Source organism: Ornithodoros turicata, chromosome 3, assembly GCF_037126465.1.
Source record: "Ornithodoros turicata isolate Travis chromosome 3, ASM3712646v1, whole genome shotgun sequence".
NCBI classification, from domain to species: Eukaryota; Metazoa; Arthropoda; class Arachnida; order Ixodida; family Argasidae; genus Ornithodoros; species Ornithodoros turicata.
Window position 1 is genome coordinate 66,051,884 of NC_088203.1, and position 13,113 is coordinate 66,064,996.

General features: G+C 47.7%; 1 protein-coding gene and 1 long non-coding RNA gene across 2 annotated transcripts in view; both read right to left on the bottom strand.

The window, feature by feature from the left end:
• The window catches only part of LOC135388565 (uncharacterized), a 285,782-nt gene that overhangs the window by 39,926 nt on the left and 232,743 nt on the right, over nucleotides 1-13,113 (bottom strand). The window lies entirely within an intron of this gene.
• The window catches only part of LOC135388554 (eukaryotic translation initiation factor 3 subunit J-like), a 57,902-nt gene that overhangs the window by 20,357 nt on the left and 24,432 nt on the right, over nucleotides 1-13,113 (bottom strand). Inside the window, exon 5 of the mRNA XM_064618173.1 lies at nucleotides 1,271-1,376. Within this exon, the coding sequence (XP_064474243.1) occupies nucleotides 1,271-1,376 (106 nt within the window). The remainder of the gene's footprint in view (nucleotides 1-1,270; nucleotides 1,377-13,113) is intronic.

Below are 13,113 nucleotides of genomic sequence, written 5' to 3' on the forward strand. Positions count from 1 at the left end.
TGATAACAGCAGTGGGGGCAGTGGAGATGCTTGAAAAAGTGCAACACTTCCTATCATTGTGTTCAGATGCTTCAGAGGAACATTTCAGGATGCTCGATGGCCTAAAGTCGTTTTGTTCAAGGAGTGCTTTGAACACACTTGTTCAAAAAAAGATTACACAGTTTTTTTTAGCCAGAAGTCAATAAATGACTAAATAAGCTTGCATATGCATGAGCCGTCTGAGTCCATAACCAGGCTGCTTGAATTGGCAGTCTTAACTTGTGTATAGACGTTCACCCTACGATTCTTTACATTCAGAAACAAGACCGCATCGCCCGCGACAGTGGCGACACCGGTCATCGGCTCCACGAAGCGTAGCGTAAACAAACCTCCACGCCGTTCGTATTCGAACTCGTTCCCAGAAATATGTTGTCATAGCGGAAACTGATGCAAAACTTAATGAGGTCTACGACTCTGTGGTCGGACTTCATTTTGGTAGTTTTCACACGTGCGTGATAGGTTTCTCGTAGAGTCTACCCTAATCCGACTCCGGTCATTGGAACCGCGAAGCATACCATAAACAAACCAATGTGCGGTTCGTATCGGAACTCATTCCCAGAAATATGTTGTCATAGCGGAAACTGATGCGAAACTTAATATGGCCTACGACTCCGCGGTCGGATTTTGGTCGCCGCTGGAGCGGCAGACGTTTTCACACGTGCATGGTAGGTTTCTCCCTGAGTCTACCATCGAACTATTGCATCGCGACTACTGTGGTCAGCTTAAACTGTAATATCGCTGCACGGTCTTTTTTAACGAAGTCACCGTTACAATGAATATTTTCCGCGGCCCCTTAGAGTTCGTTGGAAAGGACTTTGACTGTATGTTGAACTGAATATAGGTTTACGACTTTAGGCCAAGTTCTTCTTTGTCGGGCCGAGAACTTTTCAGCACCCCCTCGTATTTGCAGATTGTTGTCTGTTTGTTTTACATAGTGAGAGAGAGAGAGTGTGTACCCAATATGTTTAGTACTTGTCAGCATCGCCATCGCCATCATGGTATATATACATGCACTGTAGACATTACACAGGACTAGAAGTCAAAAGGTTTGCCAAGGTTTGTTTCGTGCACTGTGTCGCTTGGAATAGCCAATTTGCAGGCAAAGTCCATCAATAACTTTGTATTGCCACAACTCTAGCCACATGAAATGTGTTTAAAGCAAGGTAATGGAAACACTGATTTTTTTTGCTGGCAACACAATAGCAAAGAAAGGAAAAAGAAAAGGGAATACCAAATGCTTCTTTGGCTAATTCAAGGTCTGCCTCTTCCTGCATCTGCTGCCTACGAAGCTTCTCAGCTTGTGCTTCCTCTGGTGTCATTTGTTGTAGTTCCTCCTCCTGAGAAGCAAAGAAAAAGGCATCACAAAAAATGTTCCCTCACTGAGACTCCCTCCTTGTAGACTGGAAACCAGTGAACCTTTCGAGAACAGTGAGTGTCTTAAATATACAAGGAACCATGTTCAACTGCCTGCATATTGCTCGTGATTCTGCATACGCCAAACCTGCACGCTAAGAATGTTGCACGTAGCAGAAGCAGAAGCCAATGGAACATAAAAGTATAATATTTTTATCAGCTGTCATTCTAAAGTCCCGTTGTGAAAATACAAAAGATGCCACTGGGATACATAAAGCATAATCATATAGTTTGGCAAGGAAATAACGTAAGCTACCACAGCATAGCACTTAGCCAATGTATAGTCAACATAGCATAGTCAAAGTGATCCAGAGTCAATGAAGTGGCTCAAAATATTGGACATGAAATACATTGGTTCTATGGAGTACTTAACAGTGCCAGTGGTGTTGTCTAAAAATCAAAACTGCATAAATTTTTGAGAGCATGGGACATCTGTCTATTAGAGAACTTATATCATGTCAGAGGCACACAAAGGAAAAGGCACTGTCACATGAAACTGTCAAACAGCCAACCATAAATGACATTATCGGTCTTATAGCTCTGTCAGACGGGCACACATACAGCCTTTAAGGTTACGGCATTAAGAAAAGGCTGTAGCTGAAATATGGCCTTAAACCCTGGGAGGCTGCCAGATGGTATCCGTGAAGGCGTTTTTCTGTCTGAACATGATGTGTTGCTTCGCTGGCAGGGGACTCACAGGTGGTGATTTGAAGATTCCTTTAAGCAATATAGCCCAGCAGCTAAAAATCATGCCCTATACTAAACAACTCAATGTACTTCAAATGTGTGTTTGAAATATAAATAGCAGTCAATTCATTGTCAGGTGTAACAGGAGTTCCAGCAATGAAGACTTTTCTCTTGCTTTGGCACCAAAATGAATGCAAAAGCAATGGACATTGTTGATGTCGCTTATATGAGAAGACTAGAAATACATTAGTGTTTTCATCTTCGTATGTTAAAAAGCTACAGAATATTATAAAAAGATGTCCTAGCACTGGCTAGTGACTGCCAATACATGAAAAAGGCACGTAGATATATGAGCAAAAAAGCAAATAACCTATATTGGAATTATTTATCGCACCTGATCCATGTGGCTGCCAACAGCACTCTATCACAGGCTGTGTGGCTGATGTAAGATCAGCTGCAATTTAACTTTGCAAACCTTTCAACTGCGCTGACCAGCTGTAGTGGTTCGACACTGATACATGTCCAAGGGACACAAAGAAACACCACATTTAAGCATCCTAGAAACCCCCAAATGTTCTTCCACTGTACTGGTACAGTTACAGCAAGACATCGGTGTCACTGAAGTGTGGGACTGTCTGACCGAATAACTAGAAAAGCAGTGTTTGAATGCCAAGTTGGCATATTTGGGGGCATTGCCTTGCCAACAAGAAAGCTATTGTGTTTGCCAGAGCTACATTTTCATCATTTTCAGAGCAGACCCTCATTTTCAGGGTGAGAAATAAACCTGTCTATGCGACACCTAACCTAAAATTCGAACCCTCAACTGTTGAAATTCTTGGTAACTGCAAATTCCTAGGTGTCCACTTTCAGGAATCACTGTCTTGGGATGTGCATATTAACCATGTTCGTGCCAAGCTTGCAAGCGCCACAGGAAGAATTTATAGGCTTAAAAAAGCTTCTGCCCTTCAGTGTTAAACTTATGTTGTACACTACTATGTTCCTATCTATACTAAGTTATTGCCACTTGGTCTGGGGCACCACGAGGTTATGTAATATCGATTCCTTGCGGGTAGCTCAAAAGCGATTTGTACACACTATTGGAAATCTTCATATGTATGAATCTACCAAGGGGTACTTTAAGCCATATGAAATAGTCCTGGTAGCTGAGTTTTTCCGATACAGATGTTTGTGTTTACAGAAAGTCATTCGTAAATAGAAGCTCGGAATGTTTGTCCTTAGCAAATTTTATAGCTTATAGCTCTTATAGGCTATATAAAGTTAGATTAGAGAATGAGAAAAAGCGATTATGAATTCAACACGTCAAATAGGGGAATGTAAACACAGAAGAAACATACTGTTACATGACAACAACGACTGCAATCTTGTAGCATGTGGAATTTGGTACAGAACTGTGTATCAAAGACTTGAAATGACTAGAAGCAGGGATGCACACCGGGCAACAGTCCCTTAGCCCCCTTTGAGTAGTCCTCCCACTAACATTTGCTCGCTTGTTCAGAGGAATGAAGCTCATGTTTGCTGTCATCAGAAATATTGTCACCAGTAGCGTGCAACATTGACCCTGTTGATGGATGTACTTGGAAGCGACGTGGTGGTAGTATACATTCTTCATTTTCATCACAGATCATTTTCATAACAGTCGGTGGGAGCTTGTAGAAGATACAAGTCTTGCCTCTTCTTCTGAAGCCAAATTTGATGGTCAGGACAGCATTCAGTGTGTTGGTTTTCATATTGTTTCATGTCTTGCTTTTCACAATGTTTACATCACCTTTACATCACCTTTCTACATCGGCGTTCGAATGTGGAAGAACCAAGAACGCCCGTGCAAGATCTGAAATTTCCTTGAATGGATTTTTCCCGGTTCTCCGGTTCGAGGTTCTAATATGCTACAAAATTATAGGTTGCCACTAAAAATTACGTTACGTAAAAATTAAAACTTGCATTTTTTTTTTTACGCATTTCTTTCTGTTTTTCGACAGGACCCCCTTTCATCCCTTCCCCGAGCAGCATGCCTCCTTATCTAGGCAGGCAGATAGCTAGAATCCCCACATCACCCCCACCACACACCAACCCGAACTGAACCGGTATCACGAACCGGTAACCGAAGTTTTTATATTGGTTCGGTTCCAGTTCAGCTCCAAGATGGCGCCAGTAATTACGGTTCAGTTCCAGCTAAAAATTATGGTTAATTCCGGTTTTCGGTTTCGACGCTCTGGACCTGACGTCCTATTTGGAATCAAGGTGGGTGCCCATGGGCAGACCAAAGAAGACTGCCCACAACTGGGCGACGGAATACCCGGATCTTCAAGTAAGGAAGAGGGCGCGCTTGGACTCTCCGCAAGACAGCAAAGAAATATTAGCAATAGAGTTGACCTTGGTTTGCAAATACTGCTGCTTGGAAATTTTGCGAGACCCAGCAAAGAAGCACTCCAACCGCTAACACGCTCTTTTGCTACTACGACGAAGAAAAAGCTATTCCTCTGGCAGACGTCGCACACGTTAAAGCATGCAACATCTACAGCACCAGTGTGATCTCACTAGAGTACTGAATGAATGTGGAAAAAACTGGAACGATGTAATTGCAATGGCGAGTGTGAAGCGGAGACAGTAAACATCATTCACATGAAGGACTTGCTGCACCTGATCCATGAGGTTGTGGCAGCGACGTTGTATGTTAACAAAGGGTGGCAACCATGATTGTACCTTTTTTGAGCTGACATTTTAAAACATTTCAGAGAGAAAATGTGCTACAAGTACTCAAGTCATACTAAAGATTTAGCTGGTGTTACAATACTGAATTTAGAAATATTTTCTGTTTGTGTAACGTTAATATAAGAAGTCCCAGTGCTGTACATGTCCTACTTATTGAATAAACTTCTACCTGCTAGCAAACTGAAAGGTGCATCCTACTAGCTATATTAATATGGGTATCAAAATATAACTCCTGATTTTTAACCCCTAGATTTAGAAAAAGGTACTTCCCAAAATCTTCTCCCCCTAATATATATAAAACACCAATTTCTCCCAGACTTCAGTATGGTGCACTCAACATTTGCATGAATTCAGACGTCAAATTTATCGCCCTGATTTTTACCCTTGAATTTGGAAAAGAATAAAACCTGAAAACTTCTGGCCCAAGTTTCGCAAACATGGTATTCTATGTTCTTTGGCAAGGTTTCATCCGTAGTGTGAGACACGGTTAACTGCAATGAGTGACACACGCACCAGATCACAACGATGTTCAGACAGCAAGTTTGCTGAAGAATTCAGCACACGCCCTTGTTAAAGGGACTGTCTTGTACCCCCTGCCCCTCTCATTAAGTGTACCATTCAATTGCCCTTTGTTGAAAATTGAATACTGAAAATTTACCCGACAAAGCACGTCACAGTTATTAAATAACCGAATTAAATTGATAAAGATTGCAGAGCACGCCACAGCCTGTGTTGGCAACAGTAAGAACGGCTATGTCGCCCTGTGGGAAAGTCTGTGAAAGGATACAGAGATCGTCTGCTCTTGGGCACACTAGTGCACCAGCGTGAGCAGAAGACTTTCAGAAGTGACACGGGACCGCGGCAACCCTCGTACATTTTCTTTCAGTTCTCAGGCGAAAAATGCACATTCTAAGAAGTGGCCCACATGGTGGTTTAGAACAACTATGTTAATCCTCAGAGACAAGTTAAAAGTTGCAGGACAACCCCACCCACAATCACAAATCTGAAGTCGCCAGCCATCGGCACGCGCGGTTGCATTACACTCCCCGTTGCACACTGATCATGCTTCGAAATGATATTAAATACTCGTGGAAAGAAAACATGCGACTTGTTCTAGATGATGACAGCTTCCAGGTATCCCATTATGCACCACGTTACCCACAGTCAATGCACAGACTACATTCTCCGCTGGCGGAGATATATGTCTGAGTGTCCCCATTTCCAGAGCAAAGGGGATGACTCAACCCAAGGTCCCTCTGCAGGTTCCAATCACCATGACAACGGCGACGTACCCGCAGGCCGACATCACGCGCGACGTTGCATGAAAGTGAAGCGCAGGTTTCGTCGCCTGCTATTACGCCAAGTTTCTACAAATTCCTCGAAAACGCCTTGGTTAGTCTGAATAAAACTTTGACGGTTGTATGTGTACAGTACTCGTGAAGATAGTTTTGCATAAGTTTTGGAATTGCCCCGGCTGTACAAGACCATCCCTATAATGCTGACGGTGACTGAGGCGTTGTCTACTCCAAGAACATGCAGTATCTTTTGGATTCAACCTGAATTTTCTCAGAAGACTTATTATAGTACAGTTAAACCTTGTTACAACGAAACACAATACAACGAAATTCGCGATAGAGCGAAATAATTTGGATTCCTTGGCAGAGGGCCATAGAGACCAATGCATTTTAACTCCTGCTACAACGAAATACTTTTTAGCTGCTGGCTCGATACAGCGAAAGAACAAGATAAGGTTTACGACTTCAAAGCCGACTTCAGGGTCACGAAAACAAAGGGCAAAACCGGCGTGCTGTTCCCACGGCGAAGGAATGGCACTCACGATTAGGGTCAGTAGGAATCTATGCCTACAAAAGGAACAACTTTCTGCACTTGTACAAAAAGAAGTTTGAGTCATTCGAAGGTTCAGAATTTTCCTTCTGAGGTTTCTCCATTCCGCTTTTCACACTGGTTTTGAACTGTCAGGTTGCAGCCAAGACAGGACTAAGGCAAGAGCGAAGAGGTGAAGGGAAGCACTGTCGCGGGGGAAACGCTTTGTTCCCCTGGGGGCGTTACATGATGAAATCAGCCTAGGAGATTTTCTTGGCATGTACAAAGATCTATGACAAAAATGTCGTAGCAACAGAGAGCCCTACGGAAGAGGAGATCGTCGCGTCTGCTTGCAGGTAAGGCTCCAACAATGACAGTGATGAAGAGCACAATGAAGAAGACAGGAAGACATCGAGCCTTGTGTGCTGACGGTTCATCAGGTGGTCGATGCTATAGAAGCATACTTAAAAGGTTGGTGGAATCGCAACACGATATCGAGAAAGCTGAGGCTTTGGCGGCGTGTGAACAGTGTGCGGCATCTTGGAGGCACGACGGAGACATGAAGAACTGCCTATGTCACCCATGAATAAAATGCTGTAGGTTCCCTTTGGCACTACTATATTTGTAATAGTCATTTTTCATGAAAAACTTTTTCGGACCATAGCGGCAGCTATCGTACAGCACGCGCCCTCACGACTTTTGACTGTACTTGAAATCACATCATCTGTCCCTTGTTCCATCTCTGCCAGGCAAAGAAACGTATAAATAATATGTATGTCTCTCCTCTCTGCTAAAGTAGCGAAAGACAACACCTAGAATTTTGGATGTCTGTCGACATTGTTCCCCATAACCTATATGTCTGAGCAGCTCTTCCTCTAAGTGCGGAGCAAGAATATTTTTGGCTACAAGTGTACTTTTCGTGCAATGCATCTTTAGGCTCTTGGAGGAGTCACTGTTGTCAAATGTTGACATGCAGATTTGTGATAAATAGTCCACTGACAGGAAGGACGAGTACTCTGCAACAAACAAAACGAGAGTACCTTCCGCATAACTGAACTTTATCGCGACCTATGTCGATAACAAGCGCGTCGGTCACGAGTACGCCCATCAGGAAGGGGGCGCTGATTGTGTGCTTCGATATGATATAAGCGGGTGGGAAGTTGAGGCTGGGGTTACTCTGGGAGTATCGACCGTGTCTGTCGTCAGAGGTATGGAATAAACCTTGTTTGTTGTTTGAACCCTTTTCGTTTGCTGTGTCTTCCTTGGCGACGGAACGGACGGACTGACGCCCCGAGGTTGTGGAAACACCGGGTTTCCACAACTGGCGCCCAACGTGGGGCCACAGTTCGTCCGTTCGACAGCGGGGAGGACGCAGCACGCGTTGTTAATTTTTTCCTTTGGTACGTTTTTTTCTTTTCTTTCAGTCAGGACCCGCCGGTTTGTTTGTGTTCTTTTTCCGGGGTGTCACTTTTTCTTTTCTGAGCTAGCGTTTTATTTGTTCGAGTGTGTTTCAGTTGTTTTCGAGTGCTTCGCAGCTCCCACTCGGTGCCCGAGCCCAGGAGTCGATGGAGCATTCGCCGCCGCGAGGCCGATACGACCTCCGGAACGGATGGAAGGGCACGGTGCAGCAGGAGTCCCGTACGGAGGAAGGGTTGGTTTCCGGCACCGAGGCGCCTTCGGAGCCAAAAGGACCAGCCGGGGGCAAAGGAGCACATGCAGTGCCTCCGTCCCAAGGTACGTCAATTACGGTATCTGCAGTGCCTGCAGTGCCGCAGTTGGACTCCGCTATAACGACAGAACTCTTGTCACGCATGACGGAGTTATGTTCGTTGGTGGCACAACGCCTTGATGCCGGGTCGGTTTCGCCGCCGCAGGCACAAGCGCCCCTGCGACTGAATTTACCGGTCCCTACCTTCTCAGGGTACACCGATAAAAAGTCGGTCGCAGACTTCTTGGATGACCTTACAGCCTATCAGACTGGTATGGGAATCTCAGATGAAGTCCTGATACAACGCATCCTGCAGGTTGCTTTGATCGGAGACGCCGCTCGCTGGCTTCGGCTGCAGTCGAGGTTTACGTCCGTTCAGGACTTTCAGAAGCGGTTTAAGAGCGAATTTCTTCCACCGGATTACGAATATCGTATCCTGGAGGAGCTGCATAAGCGTACTCAGCATCCAGATGAGACCTTAGCAGAATTCGTTCGGGCCTTGCAACACCTGTATAGCAGAGCAGAACCTACTGCTACAGAAGAGCAGCGTGTGACGCGGGCTATCCGTCAGTGTCATCCTCGCTACCGGCCCTATCTTCGAGCCCATCGCTTTAATAGCCTTGAGGCGCTGGCGCAAGAGGCTCGCTCAATTGAAGGAGACCTCTTAGCGGAACTCGAGTATCGGCCCCCGCCGCCACCTGAATTGGCGTTAGAACCGCGTTGTGCGTGGTCAGCGGGAGCAGCCTCGGTTGAGCGCCCACCTGCAGTGGGACTGGATGAGCAGAACCGCAATTATTATGCGGAGCCATCACGCCGAGCACCCGATCCCTTCCGTTATGAACAGAGGGCGATCCCCGCAGGAACGAGCCTTGGCAGACCCGTCCTGTCCCATAATCATGGGCAACCCGGCTATTTAGCTGGCGAAACCCCAAGGAGGCCGCAGGAGCAACGGCATGCTCCGCGGCAGCAACGCAGAATGCCAGCCGGCTGTTGGACGTGCGGCAGCCCGGACCACTTTCGTCGGGACTGTCCGCAGCAAAGACCAAACCCCCGTAATGTGCCAACGGGAAACGGTCGCAGCCGACGCCGGTAAACAATCGCTCAGCGACGTCGGCTATCTGCCGAAAGAGCGAACGAACGGTTACAATCCGTGACCCTGATAATTCAGAAGCTGGCTTTGCAAGCAGCAAGATAAAAGGAGACGCTTTAGCTCCTTTTGCTTTTTCTGTCCGAGATAACATCGAGGACAAGGAACCAAACATCGCTGTTCGAATTTTGGGGAGAGATTACATCGCCCTTATCGACACGGGAGCTACAGTCTCCCTTATCGGCGATTGTGTTTATGAGCACTGCGCATCACGGAATGTGGAATTGCAATCCACAGATGTCACTCTACGTCTTGCTTCCAATGACGTGATTCCAGCACAAACTGCAGTTGTGCTCTGGCTTCGCTTTGATGGGAGACGACGAAAGCAGCGCTTCGTCCACCTTCCTGGCCTGGCAGTGCCCGTTATCCTGGGCAGGGACTTCATCATCCGGCAGAAATTTGTGCTGGACCTGCCCAATGGAGGATACGTCTACCACGGATCGTCAGGATTTTTTCCTTTCGCCGTGCCACAGGACAGCAGTTCAGCTAAGCAAGCTGCAGCAACGTCCGTTGAACCGTCCCCGCTCCTGACTGTCTTGGGGTCATTTCATGGTCCCGAGGAGAAGCGCCGACAGCTTGAACAAGTACTGCGGCAGTTTGACGGTGTCTTCACAGAAAAACCCGGTAAGTCGTCTGTGTTACAGCATAGCATAGACACGGGTAACGCTAGGCCCTGGCGTTGTAATCCGAGACCATTGAGTGTGCATAAGCGTGCTTTGTTAGACGCTGCTCTTGATGAAATGCTCCAAACCGGTGCAGTTCAAAGGTCCCAGAGCCCTTGGGCGTTTCCTGTCGTCCTGGCTCCGAAACGTGATGGTACGGCTAGGTTATGCGTCGACTACCGTCGACTTAACGCAGTAACTGTAAGGGACTCTTACCCCTTTCCGTCCATCGAGTCTATTATGTATTCCCTGGGCAACGCTACAGTGTTTTCAACGCTTGATTGTAGTAGAGGGTTTTTGCAAATCCAAGTTGCCCCGGAGGATGTCCCGAAAACAGCCTTTACCTGTCATAGGGGTTTGTTTGAGTTTGTACGGATGCCTTTCGGTCTGTCTAACTCTCCCGCCAGTTTCCAACGGCTAATGAATACCGTATTGGGAGATGCGAAGTATAACTTCGCGATGGCGTACATGGATGATGTCGTAGTGTTTTCCAGAAACTTTCAGGAACACTTGGAACACCTGTCAATCGTCCTTGCAAGGATGAAGCAGGCGGGGCTAACCATAAACCCCCGCAAGGTGCAGCTGGCATCGCCTAGGATCAGCCTCCTCGGCTTCATGGTGGACGGAGGAACCATCAGTCCTAGCGATGACAAGCTAAAGGCGATCATGGAGTATCCGGTTCCCGGTAACGTAAAAGCCTTGCAGCGTTTCTTGGGTATGGTTGGTTTCTACAGACAATTCATTCCTAATTGCGCTGAGTTAGCACAGCCGCTTAACCGGTTGTTGCGCAACGATACACCCTGGCAGTGGGGAGAGGAGCACGAACGATCATTTCGAGCTCTTTCTCACGCGATCGCTAATACGGCCAGGCTATATTTGCCTGACCTGAACAAACCGTTTGTAGTGCAAACAGATGCTAGCGATTATGGGGTTGGCGCAGTTCTCTTGCAGGAACATGACGCTATTCTCTGTCCAGTGGCTTTTGCAAGTCGCACGCTGAATCCGGCAGAACGGAATTACTCCGTCACGGAAAAGGAATGCTTGGCGATCATCTTCGCTCTCAGGAAGTTTGATCTGTACCTGGACGGCACCACTTTCACCGTCCAGACTGACCACCAGGCACTTTCCTGGCTGCAGCGGCTCCACAACCCATCTGGACGTCTTGCCAGGTGGGCCCTGACGCTACAAGGCTACTCCTTCAACGTGGAGTACAGGCGGGGCTCGACGAACGTGGTAGCAGACGCGCTTTCCCGTGCGCCTCTACCGGAGGGGGGAGAGGAAGGCACCGAGGCGCCTTCCCAGCTCCTGGCAGCAGCACAAGTGGCACGAGACGTATCTTCGTCTTGGGGCACGGTCGTGAGCAGAGAGCAGCTCCTAGACGCTCAGAGAGCGGACGGCCTTTGTCAGCGGGTGTCTCAATGGTTAGCTGAGCAGGACTCGGCAGGCACCGGAACGACTGACGGACGGCACGACTCCTATCTGCTGGGCGAGGATGGCATCCTGTTCAGATACATACCCCAGGCGGATGACGATGACGGCTCATCCCCATTCAGAGTCGTGGTGCCACGGAAGTTGCGTAAGTCTTTCATACGTTACTTTCATGATTCGGCCTTGGCAGGTCACAGCAGTGGCAGGAAAACTTATGAAAAGTTATGTCGTGTTGCGACATGGCCAGGAATGAGGCAGGATGTAACAAAGTATGTTCGTACTTGTCCCGTATGCCAGAGAGCAAAACCTCGTGGTGGTTTACCCCCTGGGCGCTTACAGCCTATTCAGAGTAATAGGCCCTGGCAGATAGTTGCTTGTGATGTGATGGGACCGTTTCCACGTAGTCCTAGAGGTAACCAGTATTTGTTTGTGGTTACTGATCATTTCACGAAATGGGTTGAGCTGTTTCCTCTCAGGACACTGACTTCCCAGAGAGTGTGGGAAAGACTACTCGACACCTTTTGCCGGTTCGGGTTTCCTGCTCAGCTCATCACAGATAACGCTACCTACTTTACAAGTAAGGTGTTCTCAGATTCTTGCGCTGTCTTAGGCATTCGGCACAAGAAGACTTCCCCATATCACCCTCAGGCTAACATTACCGAACGTGTTAATCGGAACCTGAAAATGATGTTGGTTGCTTTTACTAGCCAGCACCACCGTGATTGGGATCTTCGCCTGGCTGAACTAGCGTTCGCTACACGGACAACAGTAAACAGATCCACAGGCTTCACCCCGGCGTTCCTGAACTTGGGACGAGAGGCCCCCTTTCCAGTGGAGAATGCTCTGGGCCTCCGGGATGGTGCTACCCGGCCTCCTTATTCAAGGTTCGCTGAGGAACTCCTGAGTCGACTGGACGATGCAGCTCGGACGGCTCGGGAGAATCTGGACGTCGCACGGTTGGACCAGGCTCGCCAGTACAATCGAGGGCGACGGAACCTCACCTACAGCGTCGGTGACCTCGTCCTTCGACGGACTCACCCGCTAAGTGATGCGTCACGAGGCTTTGCAGCTTCACTCGCAGATAGGTGGGATGGCCCCTTCGAGGTAAGTGCGTGCTCCTCCGGCCTCACTTACAGGCTTCGTCGCTGCAACACCGGCGAAGAGACTGGGCCAGTTCACATCTCGGACCTGAAGACTTACCACCTCCGAGACCCTGAGGGCGAAGAAGCAAACGTTCAGCTTCCCCCTCTAGACCTGGACCAGGATCCCGTTCCCGGACCTTCCAGTCGCTACAGTTTGCGTCCCCGCAGGCGGCGCACGTAGCTGCCACTATCTCCATCGCTAGAACCTAGTGCTTGTGATTTAGGGTTTTGTTCGTGTGGCTACTATTTTTAGCTTCTCACGACATATGCACGAGGGCCTTGCCAGACCCTCGCCGTTAGGTGTTTCCACCTGACGGTGTCTCTGTTTTTCAA